The sequence below is a fragment of the Pomacea canaliculata genome, linkage group LG9, assembly GCF_003073045.1.
Source record: "Pomacea canaliculata isolate SZHN2017 linkage group LG9, ASM307304v1, whole genome shotgun sequence".
Classification (NCBI taxonomy): domain Eukaryota; kingdom Metazoa; phylum Mollusca; class Gastropoda; order Architaenioglossa; family Ampullariidae; genus Pomacea; species Pomacea canaliculata.
Window position 1 is genome coordinate 15,506,193 of NC_037598.1, and position 17,344 is coordinate 15,523,536.

Genomic DNA, 17,344 nt, shown 5'->3' on the forward strand with positions numbered 1-17,344 from the left:
TTTGTAAAGAATCAGAAAAGGACCACAGAAAATGGCACCAGAAGTCAAACTTTAAAGGAACCTACACCTTGCCTGCAGGTATGTGATTATCAGCAACAGAGAATGCAGTGATAGTGTCTCAGCATTTGAACACTGGCAATCAAATCTCACAGTGATAGAATAATTAAAACACCTGCACAAATTTGGCCTAAATTTACAAAGTAACAGAACAAACCTCAAGATAAGTGTGGCATTAATGCCCTCTGCAAACTACTTAAGAGAATCATATTGAGAACAAACTTTTGATTCCTTAATTTGCAAAAGCTTTAGAGACAGACTTATGCATCCATTCATTCAGGCACTTGCTGAAGCCAGCTGAATCTGCAATGTCCTAGTGTGTAAGTGCCATCTGGATGCAGAACAACTGGTCTTGAAGACTACCAGCTCGACAAAATATAGATAGGAAAACCTCTGAACAGCAGCCTACAATATGATATTTTCACCCTCCAGAAAAATTGTGCATGAAGTTGAAAAAAATTGTATCTGAAAGCTGAAACACAAGAAATCAAATAAAAAAGCATCTTCCGAGCAAATATTAACCACAACCACACCAAAAACAGCTGTCCTATATTTCTACAATTAAGGCACTGAATCAACACATGCTCAATTTTTGGTAGAGCAAAATTTACTCCAAAGAACTTAAAAAGTTTTACTACACAATGACAAAGCCATGAAAATAAATGCATATCTCAGATAATTGTCACAACCAAATGCATAATTACCAGCACTTCTATGCTGAAATACTGTTTCTTTTTAAAAACAACTTGGTAAAAAATGCAACTAGATAGTAGGAAAACACCAAAAAATACCACTTAAAACATTTCTGGACAGACACATTACAAAAAACATAATAAAGTGGGTTACCCAGAGATGTTAGAAGGAAATGAAGATAGGATTTCACAATTTGCTTCGGAAGAAATATTCTCTTCTATTGTTTCTAATTTAGTTGTTGAATCTTCTGCATGTTCTTCCTACTACCTCTACTTTTTCAAGGCTTGGTAAGCTTCCGTTCTTGTTTAATTGGACTGGCAGGAAAAAACAACTGTCCACCCAATCAATCAAAAGCATCTGTCAAAATGAGTTATTAAAAAAAAAGAAAGAGATCTTTAGACCTAGCTACTGACTTTTCCTGCATGCATATTTTGTCAAGAACCATATGCAGAATCGGTTCAGACCAAGGCTTTATTATATCATGAAATACATTTCATATAAATGCAATTGTTCTCTTATCAAATATCAGAGATGCTAATGCAATATTACATAAATGTGAACATAAAAGCCTGCTATAGGCTTTCAAGGGCAACAGAGTGCCTATCTTTCTTTTCAAATGACTCGGCAGAGCTTCAAACAATATTTCCCAAGATATGAGTCTTGAGATACAAACATATCATAGTACACAGGAAGATGTTACAACCATGATGTCATGAAGCACCATTACACACTCCCAGCCTGCCCATTGGCTGTATGAATGGACTTTCATGACATCATTGTTTGACCTTTTCATGTGCACTGTGGTAAAGGCTTGAATGGAAGAGGATTATTAATGTTGACTCAGATTTTGTGAAATAATATCTTGTAATAGGCACTAGGCTCAGCAAAGTCATTTGAAAAATTTGTAAAGTGGTAAATCTAATAAAAATCTCTGCATGGCTATTGCACAATGGAGCAAGTTCTATTCTTAGAAGGATGTCCTGTAGTGCTAACACTGGCAGGTTGTTCTCATGTTTTTAAGTCTATGCATTTGTGTACATGTGCTCATACAAATGCTAACATACCTAATCCTTAATGCTGACTTTGTACTATTCAAAAACCTTGACATATAGACTAAGAATCCAAAATTATACATTTGGAAAAAAATGGCAAAAGCTGAATTAGTATTTCACTTTAAAATAAAAATTACTCAAACTCCAAATGACATAATGCTAGGCTAGTTAAAGTGATATAATTTTCATTGGATAACGTGCCAAAACAAGTATGACATGCACATTCTTGTAATGTTTTTCGTTTAGAATAAATAAATAATATGATAAATAACATGACAGATAATATGATAGAAAATGTTACATATCAGTGTAATATGTCTGCACTGATAGTTAAATGTTATATTTGAGTTTGTTACTGTAAAACATGGTAAATATTCCAAAATGTGCATCTGAGTAGAATTCATTCATTTAGAAATTAAATAAATCCTTTTAAATTAATGCTTTCAAAATAATTACTTATTCAAAGAAATTAAGATTGTGCATCTGTAAACCTAAATATTATTGTCCACAAAGAGACAAAATTACAGCTTGTCATCTAGCAAATTACTGTGCATTTATTAGATAATAAAATGTGCTGAAATAAAATAGATAAGTTCATCAAGCAGCTAAGTAGTTATTTTTCAACAGTACAGAGTTCTGCAATATTTTCTTAAAATTTAAACTGAACATACACATATAGCCTATGTGAGATTCTGTTTCTTTTTTTCCTGAAAGACTAAAAAGAAGACAAAAATGAAAATCTAAAACTTATGAACATTGTACAATTCCGTAAGTAAAAATACACATGCAATTTGTTCTGCAGAATGGAAAATCAAGCCTTTTGCTCTAACCCTGCAAGTCATGTAATCATACCCTGATTACAAACAAATAGACTCACCTATGACTGCCTGTCCTAAAGCTCAGGCAGCATGGTCAGCCAACCTATGCAAGTTCATCCTACTCGCATTATCTTCTTAACGTTTTTAATACTTGCTGTTTAAATTATAACCAATGTTTCAGGGTTTTTTTCATCTTCATGTTTCGAGTAACATGACTATGACTGAAAAATCATGAGTGTAAACTTGCAATGATCTGACAGGCTTTCAACCCAACTTGCTGTACATGATTACACCTTTGCAATCTGGGACAAAAGCTAACTCCAGTAAGCAGCCTGCGTGGTGCCCTCTGCTCACCTTGTCTACAAATAAGCAGAAAAGCCCAGTGTTAACCACATTCCATACTACACTCCAACCAAGACTTTTTTCCTTTCCTTACAATCAATACTTCACACACTACTTTAATTAATCACCAAGCTGTGATATTGGTCTGATAATACAAAATGTTTTTTTACATCACAAGGGACATTCATAGCATCCACTTTCTAACGGCAATAATTCTTCAGGTTAGCCTTGTATCAATTACACCACTCAAAATGTCACCAGTTCAAAATCCTTTTTATGTCACCATAAAGAAATCAGGATTGGTAACGTTCAATTGTAGATATTTTCTTCTCAGCAAAAATTGGCAGGTGTATTGCAAATTCTAGCTTATAACTATACATCTTGAACTGCCAGCAATACTAATAGACTTTACTACAATTAAAAGGGAAATATCTTACAGCAAGAGATCTACTCTGCACTGAAAATTGCTTTATTCTGCTCTCTGTACATGAAGGGCTGTAAAATGTGGTCGTGCACACAAGTTTACATGACCATACTATGCATCCAAATTGAAAGTAATTTTATTTAGGAGTTGTTGCACAACATAGATCCTTCCATCAACCAAAAAGGTTAGAACTAAAATGTATGTAGGCTTTAGATTATCTCACTATGTTTCTTTTTACTTATGATCAAATGATTTGAAGCAACAACCAAAAACACTGTCCTGCATTTTTCCAATTTTTTCATCCTATAGATAATCACTTCAAAGTAAAATATAGTTAAGAAAATACAAATATATTATTTTGAAAAACTTAATAACCAGATGTAATATTTAAACTAAAACTATATGGTATACAGCATCAAAACATTATTTTTTAATTCAAGATTTGGTATAGCACTTATTACAGCAGTTCAAGGTGAAATATGAGAACTAGCATACAGTTTGTAATAAAGTTCACAATTGATGGCAGAGATCCAAGTACATGCAGATTAACCATTAAGCTTACCATTGATTGACTCTTATTGAAATACATAAATATACTTATGATGAGTCTTACATTAAATAGAAACAGTTTCGTGAAGTCTTATTTAAATCTGGCAGACTTCTGGGACCCAACTAGCTGTTATGTTAGGCATTAATTTACAGAAATGCAGAAAACAAGTTGTGCTTTAAATTGTTTCATTCTATTGATCCTGTAATGCTAAATGATGTGCCAAAGATAAGATATTAAAGTCAAAATTATTGCATGTTTTTCCAATGTAGTTTTGCAAATCTGCAGTAGTGTACTATTGATTAGCCAAATAAATGATAATATACAATCCTGAAAGCCTGGATACAAAAAAGATGGATGTATGAAACAATAATGTAAAATAGACAGAGATGTGTTTCTAAAATCAAGCACATTGACAAACTGTTTAGAAAAATTTGGAATATGAATAAAGAATACTTTTTAGTGTCTCTCTGTGGTAAGGACAGGCAAAATGGACGGGATAGAAGTAATAATTTACAAAACAAATGAATTTAACAAAATACTGAGTAAAAGTGTACCCAATGAACTGCACTCATCATCTTCAATATTACTGTTAGAATGGTTTGAAAAATGGACAACAAATGAACTGGTGGAAGGGAAAATATAAAATTCTTGGCTCTCTCAGAAATTTGGTAATAAAAAAAACTATTTTCGCCACCTTACAGATAAAAATTGTCAAATTAAAAAAAAATGAATAAGGATAGTATAAAGATCTATGCTAGCAAATCTGGGAAGGATGGTGCACAGGCTTAGTGTCTGTAACTGGTGTCAGCACAAATCTAAAAATAGAATAATCACACATTTTTCCCATTGTTCCCATATTACTCTCACTTTGATTAGAGAGAAATAGATACAGAAAGAGAGATAAAAATGAAACTAAATGCTGTAAGAATTAAGGCCTAAAACACAAGCAAGCAAAAATCAAAAGAACTGTTAGGACCAAACAGTGCACCAATCAACAAGACATTTGAGGTTACCTTTCTAATTTGTACATGCAAGGACTGTAACTGCCAGCATTACTTCCTAGCCAAATCTGCTTGCATATACCATTTACACAGCACAGTCATTTTCCTTCACAGTAACATTGCAAAGGTAAGAGGCCGTGAAGAAAATTAGTAAATTCATGTGTTGGATTTGTGTGCTTTTCAAATCCAGACTCACAGCCCAGTCTTCTATCCAGCAGATTACTGAAAATCTTTGATGCAAGATAAATTCTTGCATTTGCAAACAAAGAATTCAAATTATAGAGATCAATATGGTTTGTTCCTCTGTTCTTTCATTTAAAGAATGTTTGACAACATATTTAAAGAAAAGAGTGAACTCAAGAAATTAACTACTTTGATTCACAAGCTGCTCAATTTTAATATTCCACAGACATACATGTGCATATTCATGTGTCACACCCATTCTCTCTCTTTCTTATACACTCATTATATCATTTTCTTATCTCACTTTCAAAAAATGTTTTGTTAAATAAATTATTTCTTTCTTGACTTCCAACAAGCTGCTCGCAAAGAATCGCAAAGAATACCTGCATATTAAAAGTTATCCTTCAAGCTTAGAATGATCTAGTTATGTTCATTACCATGGTACTCTCAAAATCTAAGTAAATAATTTATTCTCAATCACAAAATATTATCCTTTTAACATTATTATTCAAAGAACCTTCTCTAAAAGGGATGAAAATCCAAGTTTCTATGTCAGGAATTGTTGTTGATAGCTCTCAAAATAACAATACATGATCATGTAGTTTGATGCTCTGACAAGATTTCTTAAACTATATGTCCATGATGCTATTGATGTCTTCTTTTTAGAAACAAAATAAGAAATCATAAACACATCTTCATTACAAATTATTGACTGTAGTGTGTTTCATTAACCCATCAGCAGCTTTGAGTTTAGCTTTACATTCAACTTGATCTAGTCTTTAAGACATACAGCCAGAGAGAAAAAAATATGATTATAAATTTCTTGTAATCAAAGCACAAAATATGTTTTCTAAAAAAAGGTGACATTATGCTGCACCTCGTGAACTGCAATAAATCCTTTCACATCAGATACACTTATTGCCATCCAAACAAATAACTAGTCTGCAAGCTGTCAGATTCTGCTGGCATCTTTAGTGACAAGATATTAATAACACTTTTACATTCAAACCAAATGATAAATGAAAATCTGGATCATCTACTACTCTGACTGGATGGAATATTTTCCATAAAACATTTATGAATGTAACAAGAGGAAAATCTAACACAATCTAAAAAAAACACATAAAAGAAATCTGATTGTTATTTTATATCATTGCACAATACAAATCAAGGTTAACGAAGCTTGCACACAGAAGAGTCAAAGGTTTCCTATACCAATTAGTCTGGAAGCACAAGAACTATTATCTATTTTCTCCACTGAAAAATAATATTAATACAAAATGAAAACTGATGGGCTTGATGCTTTTAACATATTATTACTTTAGACTGATTTGCATCTTGCACAAAAACTCTTTTTGTGTAGAGTATTTAGCACCATTCACAAGCAAATGTCAAGGAAGAATTGCTAAATTGCTATATGTTGCTGTAATATTTTGTAGGTTGGCATATGAAAAAAACCCAAAAAGAAACAAACATACCTCGTGCAGGTCCTAGGTGTTGATTACATGGGATTTTAAATTACAAATCAATAAATTAATATCTTTGGTCAGTTTTGGAAGGTACAAAAAATCACTAACACATAATATTCTTTAAAGCAGAAAAAAGGTAAATATATTCCTGAAAACAGTTTGTTGATGGTTTTTGAGAGTGTTCTGCAGAGCAGAGTTTTTCAATTACAGTCATGACAGTTTTATGGCACAAAACATTTTATTTATAGGTTATGCATGACACTCAAGTCTCCTTATGTTATGGAATCCCACTGGGTAAATCAAGCAGAAAAAGAAATCTTCATAAGAAGATACCACTCACAGTCCTTCAAGACCTATAAAAGATGTCACTTTCCATTTAGAAGCAACTATAAATTTGCTTGAGGGTGAAAAATTGCAAAGACTACATCTTCTGAATTTCAGAAATTAAAAATATATCTCCTCTATATCTGCCAGCCCTTAAAGTGACTCCCCCAAAACAACCATTCTCTCCTGGTATAAAATGCACACTGTTCACAGATGATCATTTGCTTTTGTGATCCTTGGCCCATTTTGTGAGGCGCTGGACCAACATCTTGCAAGGGGGTGGGAGGGGAGTCTGGTCTCCCCTAAGATGCAGCATCACTTTCTGCACAAACATATAAGTGTTGTTAAGAGTGCGAGGGTATTCCATATTAAAAACCCAGTAGCTAGCAAACAGGGAAGCAAATGCCATGGTGAACTCTTCAAACTCTTGCAAAATTGTCTCCTCTGCTATGAGGAAGAACTGGTCAGAGGTGAAAATACTTCCACGAGAGACAAGCATGGGAACTATTTTACCCGATGGATCTACCTCATCATCTTCTCCAACCTCCCTAATCATCTCCACCAGATTTTCACGTAAAAGCATAGGAAGAAGACAGATGGCTGTCACCATGTCCCAGTACTGTCGGAGAGTTGCATTCTCCTGCTTGGCTGCTTCGGCTTGTCGCAAAATGACTGCTGCACCAGATAAGCGCCGAGCAGCTGATAAAATCCCTTGTGCAAATTTCACACAGTACTCTTGAATAGCATGGTCGATGTCTATTTTGCTGATACGAAGAAATTCAATCAAAAGATGCTTTCCTCGGAACAGGTATGGATAAGTTTCCATGACCTCAGGTATGCTTGGCATTTCTAGGGTAATGAAAGAACGCCGCACATCAAATGTTTCTTCAAGGTATTCAAGAATTTCTTCAGGACTTTTGTCAGTGTCTGTAGACTTTCCAGCCACAGGTGTTGAAGGCTTTGCCTTTTTTCTTGGTTCATCTGAGGAGTCCCTGTCCTTTTCAGCACTAGCGCTTGCTGCATCTTGTTTGATAGCAGCTGCAACATTGCTGGCTGTTGAAGGAGCAGGCATCACCTCTGCAGTCATGGCCGTATGTTTTCGTTTTGTACGTTGGGCCATTGTTGCTGCCTCCACCTGGTCAGAGTGAATGATTACTGATAAAGGATTTGACACCCAATTAACATTCAATGCTAAAATTATTTGTCACAAATTTCATTTGCTGTATAGTGTACTAACATTCGCTTTTACTCAGAGAAAAAAGATAAGATGAATAGCTTGTTTTCTTCACCAGAAAACCTGTTTATGCTTTTACTTTTTATTACCTTTCAGTGTGCAGAAGTCATGCTCAAATGACTGCAGTCTGCAAAAAATGAGATATAAGAATCAATCAGGTATATACCAAATGTTTGTAACTTACACTTAATGTTCATCTATAGGAATACACATATTTTCAAAAAACTTTTTTCAGTATTTAATTTGCTGTTAACAATTGTGTGATAAAAAGACTGTATTGCATTTGTAAAGGTAAACATGCAGTGCTGGTGATGATATATATTTGTACATGCAGCACTGGTTGAAAAAAAACAATAATAATATCATATGATTTTTATATACATCCTATAGCTATTATATAGCCACACTCAAAAAAAGTAAAATATTGCATCATACAGTCATGCTTATTATCTACTTTTTAAAAAATATCAAGCTGACATGTTTAAATACAAAGCTAAAATCCACTTATAATTAAAAACATAAAAATGATAATTCCATGAATAATCATATAACACTGCTCACTTTTTGTGCTCACGGTTTTGTTCTGCATATTCCCACAAGAATCTGTTTATAATAATGTGCATAATTTGAGATAACTGCACTTTTAACGTCGCATTTCAATAGCATGGATTATATGACTTAAGTTCAACAACGTTTAGCCGGTAATTGATCTCTATAGAAAAAAAGTTGGGAGTCACTGAGTGAGTGAACTGATTTGACAATCTCTAAATTGCATTGGCTATGCATATGCTGGTGAATTTAATGTCTTAGCTTGTCTTTTACAATTTAAAGACCAGATCGATCTTTACATTAAATAGATCAGAGCAATCATCCACGCGCACACGCACACACATACAAGGATTCAAACACCTGCATGCCTGTTAATCGTTGTTGATGTTCTAATTGCTACTGCTGTTGTAACTTCAGATCTCCATTGCACTCATCAAATGTAATTTTTTCGGCGTGTATCCATGTTTGATTAGAAGAAAAAAAAATAGTTGATTATTCAGTGCAGTTGTTTAAGTGAACGCCGTCTGCAGAGCAGAGGCAGCACACGTACGACATATGTCACCTCGACATTTGCGTTCAGTTTCTTACCACACCAGGCGACTTTACACTCCCATTCATATCGATTTTTGACGCAGCAGCATCCAGTGTCCGGATAAAAATTGTACGCAGTTTGATTTTTGCTGGACAACTTTTGCAATATTACTAAGCAAGAACTGTACATCCGAGTACGTGCGTGCCTTTACTCTTCCGAATAAATTATAAGTGTCCGATGTTTTCTGGTAAAGTTCTCCTTAAACCTCTGTGCAAAATCAAAACAAATACACCAAACCCTTCCCGCGTGTATAAACAAGCCTTCGCTACATTATTTTTGGAAGAACTTTACTACAATGTTCCCCTTTCAGAAATATTTTATGCAAAACAGGAACGAAGGGAGAATGAATTTCGTCTGTTTACGTCGGAACCGCCTGTTGAAGCTGTATGCGACAGACACAACAACTCTCCTATAAATGAATTAAAATACATTACAGTTCTACCACAATCATTTACTTTGAAACTAAGTTTAGAAAACAATGGAGCTAAGCACATGCTGCTTTCTAAACAATAACAAACACACCCACCTTATTTGCTAATGAGCAGACGAAACTGGATGCAGCATGCGACGATACAGCCCGGCTCAGAAAAAATAATGCACAAGCAGTAAAAAGATGAAAATCTGTATACTTCCGTACAGAAAAATGTGTGATTTTTCCATAAAACGTAAAATCCGTGCCAAGCATAGGACTAAAATGTCCCTCATGCAGACACAAACGCACTTCTGTCGATCGAATGTACGAACGTCCAGTTGCGTATGTACGTCTGCCACTGGGTTACTTTGCCAAGGTCAGGGAGCAGTCGGTATTCGGATTCTGTGGTCCGCGAGTGAATTATATTTCAATGTTTAGAGTAAAAGATGATGACTGCAGGCTTCCAAAGGAACTGTAGAACTATTGAATTTTTTTTAAAGTGATCTGCGACCCTATGTTAATTTGTCGTAGAGAAACCCCACTATCCAGCTGCTGCCATGTATGTAGTACGTGCAACGCTGTGATTTGAAAGTAACAGTAAAATTATGGTTTTTATGATCTCTTGCCAGTTTTACATTACTTTTCAAGAATTCCACTTGACAAGGAGGTGATTTAATATACATGGCTGCTCGATCAAAGCTTTCAATTTTGAGTTCTGTAGAAGACTGTTGGTGGTGAAGTTATCAGAGGGGAGAATACTGTACTTTACGAACCCGCTGCATAACTGTTGGCAGAGTTGCGAAAGATAAAGTTTAAGGGATTAAACCCCTATTGAAAATTGTGGTGCTAAAAAGACATCCAAGGCTGAAGACCTTCTGAGACGAAAGTACCTGCCAGGGCCTAGCACCCTTCGATCGGTTGTGGTTTACTTGGAGAGGCGTCGACAACATATGTTTCTCAGCCCAGGGACAGGATCACAGATATTCACTGCAAAAGAAACATCATGCCGGGACGGTCGAGGCCCGTTCGCTACCGACAGGCTCTATGGTGACGATAGCGAAAAATGTGCTAATAGAACCAAAGTATATACAAAGATGAGAAAAGTAGCATCCGTTGGTATGTGAAGCGTCCGCACATTCCAACAGAGGGCAAAGGGAAAGAACTCCCACGTAAGCCATGACGGTACCGTGGGTGGGACGTCGTGGGACTGACGTAGGACAGATGGACAGGACTTGGGGACTCTGTGAGGAGGACGTTAGATACAAGCATGGCATGGTGTTCCTCATACATAGAGAAATGGTCAGAGCCGTCATCAATGCCAAAGCTGGAGGCCAATTTGCTACATTGTACTTGGTGAACTGTGATCGATGTAGACACGAATTTATGACTTGGAAAACATACGACACAGAAGGACCTTCAGCATCAGCGGGATCTCTGTCATAAACTCATAGACTTGAACAAGCTTTTTACAGAGTCTGGCATCAGGGTTCTATGGCATGTGATCATCGAAGAGAGTCTCGTCCAATGTATAGAGCTCAACGAGAGAAGTGCTGCTCGATAATCAAACAGGAGATTTCTTCACACGATGGTAGGTGTCTGTCAAGGGTGACCGCAATCACTTGTGCTAATCAACATCTTTTTTGGAAGAAATCATCCGTGAAACTCTTCACGACCATGACATTTCCATTTCCATTGATGGAAAACCGAATCGCAGCCTACGGTTTGCAGACTACACGTACATTGCTTTGAAAAGCTTACCACCCGGCTGACAGTTCAAACGTAATGTGGAATGGAGACCAGAGTAAAGCCATGGCCATTAGTGACCGCACAGCATATCTACGTGAATGGAGGGTGACTCAAAGAGATAATTAACTGCCATAATCCCCATAGACAGCAGCTCCACGGCAGCTATCCGCCTCAAGATCGCGACAGCAACAGCGGTAATGGCTAGGCCACAATATCAGGTTTACAATGAAATACAATATCTACAAGTCCCTTGTAGTACCGATCCTGTTTCAGGGATGTGAAACGTGGGCTCGGCTTCTCGATACGGTCAGAAAAATCCAGGCATTCGAGAGCAAGTGCCTTAAAAAGGCTGCTCTAGATGTCGTACAGAAAACATAAAAACTTGTGACCAGGAACCTTTACTTGCAACAGTCAAACAACGTAAACTGATCCGACCAAAGAACTGGTTTACAAACCTGACGAAGTAGACTGATCATCCTGTGCAGGACATGCTCACGTCTGGGCGGCGGGCCTTGTCAGCTGCCATGTCTCTCCTTGTGTTCTCCCAAGCGACCGGCACCATATACAACGGATGAATGAAACGCACATAGTCTCCCACAAGGAGCCGGAAAGAATAGGCAAAGGGAATTGTCTGGACAGTTTTGACGAGTCTGCATCTACAGGCCTGATTAACACCCGAATAAACCTTTAACAAATAAACCTAATACACCTCCTAACAATGGTGTTTCGAGGAGGGGATGAGTTGGGCTGCTGGGCGAAGGAAGCGACGGGTACCCCAAGCATAATTTTTCCATCTTTTTAAATACTGCTTTAGTGTAAATAGTATCTTCGATTTGAAAAGCGTTAATTGACAGTATGATGTATCCAGTTTTGTTAATGACCAATTACATCATCTGAAGAGTGCCAAGTTGGCATCCTTGATGCATTGCGTGAATGAATGGTTTACTGACTAATTCAAGTGAGTCTGACGTGGCAATATGCAAACTCTAAGAAAGCTATACGTCTTTGTCACTGGTTCCTCCTAAGTAAAATTTTCTGGTTGACACTGCGCAGTTGCCCATGACTGTTATTTTTTGGGGGTGTGGGGGTGGGAGAGACTTAATGCGTCTGGGCCGATCTTGCATTCCAGACTCAGCACACTTTGGGAAATGTACAAACATGACTATATTTAGGTTTGCACAAGAAATTGCCAGTGTACAGTGAATTAGCAGTGTGAAGGTCATACTTAATTTATAAACATTTGGATATGAAAAATAAAGTTGTTTTGATGTAATTTGTAATGTCTTTTTTCACACACACACACACACACATACACACGTGTGTACACATAACATTTTTGGCTTGCAGGAGAAAGTGCAACATTTGCATCGCTGTACAGCGATCGATTTTTGTTTATTTTCTTGGTTGTTGATGCTTTGTTGCTCTTGAAATTACAACAGTGGTGGACTAAATAGACCTGAGTGGCATAACTATCAGTTGTGGCAAAATCTCTCGGCATCGTGTGCACCTGAAAAGGACCGTAAGACATTTGTTTTGTTTTTGCTTGGGTTTTCTTTTTTTTTTTTTTTGGAAAGTCTTTTGAGTTTTGCTTACAGTACAGTTTACTCACTGAACACGCGTGTTGTTCCGAGCGTTATAGTTTATTCAGATGGGGGTTAAAAACGGTGCTTCAGGTGGCGGGATGACCTTTGACGGCTTCCTCTTCCTCTTTTTCCTTCTTCTCTTTTTTTCTCTTTTTCGCCACCTTTGACACCAACAGCTGCGCACCTTCTTCTGTCTATTGCGACGACGCCGCTTCGCCTCCACCCCTGCCGCCGTCGTCGTCTGGAGCGTATTCTGTGATAGCTGGATGGTCTGCGTGACCCCGAGCCTTGTCGTCTGCATCGCCGAAGGCCGGAGCCGCCGGGTGGCTTCAAGAAGATGCGGTGTGCGAAAGCGTGGATCTTGCCGCTGCGCTCCGCACGGATCAGCGTTTGCTTGAGCTCGCTTGACGTCACGCTGGGATCCCACTCTTTCTGCAGCAATTTTCGGATCGTCGCGAAGGTGGAGCCCTGGTGTTCGCCCAGCATGGCCACAGCCTTGACGACGTTGGCCACCGTCAGAGGCCTCTGGCGGCAGCTGTCGATGTGACTGTAGTTGATGCCTTCCAGCTGCGGCCTGTATCCTCTCCATCTTGTTCTGCTTCTGGATCTTGGCCATACCTGGTTGGTACCTTCCAGCTGCGGCCTATATCTTTTCCATCTTGTTCTGCTTCTGCATCTTGGCAATACCTGGGATTCATGGCTGCCAGCTACAATCAGCCGAAAAGAAGGCCTGGGAGTATTCGCTCTTCGCTCCGTCGTTACTTCGCTGTGACTGACAGAAAGACTATAGGTAGTTTTGACGTTGGAGCCGGTGAACAGAGACGGTTGCTATGGAATTTTCTGTTTGGAGACAATAGCAATGGGACTGACAGAAATTCTCGGACCTTCCCTGGTTTCTTCACCGTCTGTGTGTATTATCTGTTTCCATGACGTGTCTCCTTGACATCCCAGACACGTTAGAAAGAAGATCGGGTTGGGGTTTTTTTTCAGAAGGATGTCATAGCCACTGGTACTGGTGTTTATTACCGATGCCGAGGAAGGATTAAAAATAAAATAAAACTGAACGGATATGACGTATTTTCAAAATAAAATATGACGTCATGACGTAACATTAAATCATGGAGGTAGATAGATCTAAGTTCGTGATTAAATGGCGGGAATCGACCCGCTTGAGCAGAGAGAAGATTCAGTCCTTCTGCAAAAGTCTCTTTTTTAATATTTTTCCTCCTTAGCTATAATGGAGAGTTCTTGTTGTTATTATTATTATTGTTGCAGCAGGTTGGCCAACGCAAGCGACATATACAGAGACGCAAGCAGACACTGTCTAACTAGATGACCGCATGCAAGAAATGAACGCTGTCTGAAGCTAGTGGCTCTCTTGTTTTCCAAAACTGGATGCAGAACAGAGAGATTCGTTCCCCCTCATAGCATCATAGCGATTATCACGAGTTAAGTGTGTGACATTCATCCCGATTTATGGGTTTGACTTCTTCCCATGCCCCTCCCCTGTGTGCAGTATCTGAACAATGTAGTTAAGTTCATGTTTATTATCTGTATAAGGAACTTTGCCTTTGGCTCACACAAGAACACGTAAATAACATATGTCATCCGTTAATCATACATATACACATTCTCTACTCACGACCTCCCCACATAAACATGCACTCCCCACTAAAAATACATGTGATGTCATGACTGTCAGCGATGTGTGTGTGTGTAGGTGTGCATGTTGTTTTTTTTTTTCCATATATATATTTTTTGGAAACAGAGCACACCTCCCATTTTAATTGCCCGTTGGGACTAATAAAGTTGATTGTTATTGTTATTGTTGTTATTGTTATTGACATTACAATACAGTATAATGGTATCAGTCTTTGTGCCTAGTATTGAGGATGGTGATGGGTACGAAGGACCTCTGGTTTGCGGTTTTTCGCGTATGACACTTTGTATCGCCTTCCAGAGGGCAATGGCTAACAGTTTGGGTGGAGAGGTTTGTACTGATATTTGTCCGCACGGCGATGCAAGTCAAAGAGTAGTTGCTGTGGTTTTGCTTGTAAAAGTAATAAAGGGATTTGTATAGCCAATTTCCCGACACAGAGGCGAACTCAATGTACTTTACAAGAATTAGAGGACAGAAGATAATGATGCCGAATGACAGAAGGGCATCATCTCAACGCAACAGTTATTTTGTTTTGCCTGGTTGAGCTTACTACGAAATAATCAAAACATTGTGAGGGATCTATGTTTAACCTCAGTTAATTTCAAATGCCCAGCTTTGTTTGTTTTTTTTTTTTTTTTTTTTTTTTTATTTCCTTATTAAATCAAAAATGTTGTGATTAATGTGGATGTTCAAATTCGCAGCAGCCGATGGGAGCCGCGAGTTCCAGCGAAGCGTGGTAATTCGTGGGCATCATCGTTGCCTTTCACTTTCAAAGATTTTTTTATTCTACAAAATGTTGATATGTAGACACTTGATCATTATACTATTCAGATAGCCTTCAGATGAACCCTTCAAAGTTTTGATGTGAATGACTAGCGCGCGACTTGTGCGGAGCGCTGAGTAATTTACTGAGACATAATGTTTCATCAAATCAAACCTTGTCTGTACAAGGCAGTCCAAAACAGAAAGTTTTTATCACAATCACTACACACCTACAAATATAAGCATATAAAAATGTACATACAAGCATAACGCACCGACATACCTATATACAACATTCAACACGCACGCTCACGTACACCCTCTCATACATATATATGAACCTCCTGAGAATGATGCCAGGTAATACAAGGTAGGCCTACGAGTCTTTGTGCCTTTTATTTAAGATGGCGATGGCCCTTTGTAGCGCCTGCCCGAGGGCAAGAGCTGAAAGCTGGGATGGAGAGGATGTGTTTGGTCTGAAGTCACACCATAATATAATGCCATCTTTCTGATTGCATGAAGGCACAAGTCAGAAAGTAGAAGCTGTGGTGTACCAATAATTTTATTTGCCTGGTGGATGACTGACCAGTCTTGTCTTGTCTTTGACGACGAGGTGACCATCCCAGGCGGTGATGTTAAACACGAGAATGACTTCAACAAAAGACCTGTAAACAATTTCCAGGATTCCAGAGCTGACGTTGAAGCTGCGGAGTTTCCCCAAAAGTTTTTCCTACACCTTTTTTGTACACTTTGTATGCGTGATCACTAAAGGAGAGCCTTCCGTCTATCACTGTACCAAGGTACTTAAAAACTGACAGCCCTCTGAACCTACTGTCCTTTGATTTGAATTGGTGGTGAGAGAGGGGTAGTGCCATCTCTTCCATCCTGTGTTCTCCTAAAGGCCTACAGTACCTGTCGATGGAACTCACTCACCCACCCTTTATGGTCGGTCATTCAGGAATGATCTTTACAGAATGTTTACATCCAGATCTAATAATAATCATAAAGTTAATTTATAAACCGCGCATAGAAAGTGTTGAGTTTATTAACAAACGTGAGTGGGTCAGTACACTATACTCTTTGTTTCTTTTTTTCCTCTGCCGATCATGGTATTCAGGCACTTTCATGTCTCCCTTGTGTTGCGTTCATAGCAAGATTACCTAGTATTTCAAATGTTGGTGTCAATCAAGGCAGTGCACTTTTTTCTGTCATTTTTGCACTTTGTGTCGCACTTATTCTTGTTGTTCCGCAAATGTTTGTTTCTGTGCATATTTCCTCATTGTACGCAGTAAGAATTGCCACGTTTACCGCCAGAGTGGATAAAAAAAAATATTAAATAAGTCTATAATAGAAAACGACGAACAACGCGATGACTTCAGCCGAGAGCCGTTAGCAAAGATACATTTTTTTAAAATCTGTATAATGCAAGATTGAGAAGAATGTCGATCACATTACAGATAAAAGCACTGAAAAATACAGCTGACAAAGTCACTTCACAAACATTGCTAAGCGGAGAATAATTAAAAAAAAATTGGGGGGGGGGAGAAGGGTAAAATAAAGACAATAATATAATAATAAAAATAATTACTATTAAGTTATTATTGGTAACATATCTCTTCTGATCAAATTCCTGAAAAGCATATGGTCCTGAAAAGGACCGGGGCAGGTAAAATTTTTGAGTTTTTTTATGTTTTTAGTCATCTATTTTTGAAGTTTAGATTATGAAAAGTTAATATCTTCTACGCCTACGGCGTCTTCGGCTTCGTCGTCGTCGGCTGCCGCAACCGCGGCTGCGGCAACGGCGGCGTCGGCAACGGCGGCGGCTGCCGCAACGGCGGCTGCGGCAACGGCGGCGTCGGCAACGGCGTCTTCGTCTGCGCCTGGAACGTCGTC

At 38.1% G+C, this 17,344-nt stretch overlaps 1 protein-coding gene across 5 annotated transcripts; it reads right to left on the reverse strand.

Moving 5' to 3' along the window:
• Nucleotides 1–646: 646 nt before the first annotated feature.
• LOC112571498 lies at nucleotides 647–12,656 on the reverse strand. 5 transcript variants are annotated; one of them, XM_025250507.1, is made up of 4 exons: nucleotides 9,815–12,656; nucleotides 8,709–8,750; nucleotides 8,237–8,274; nucleotides 647–8,048 (listed from the first exon to the last, which is right to left on the reverse strand). In XM_025250507.1, exon 4 carries the CDS (start codon nucleotides 8,031–8,033, stop codon nucleotides 7,131–7,133), a length of 903 nt encoding a protein of 300 aa, XP_025106292.1. In that variant the 5' UTR covers nucleotides 8,034–8,048; nucleotides 8,237–8,274; nucleotides 8,709–8,750; nucleotides 9,815–12,656; the 3' UTR covers nucleotides 647–7,130. The 5 variants fall into 5 exon arrangements, with proteins under 5 accessions (XP_025106292.1, XP_025106295.1, XP_025106293.1 ...); XM_025250510.1 differs by lacking the exon at nucleotides 9,815–12,656 and adding an exon at nucleotides 9,285–9,802; XM_025250508.1 differs by lacking the exon at nucleotides 9,815–12,656 and adding an exon at nucleotides 9,065–9,802.
• Between the last annotated feature and the right edge of the window lie 4,688 nt (nucleotides 12,657–17,344).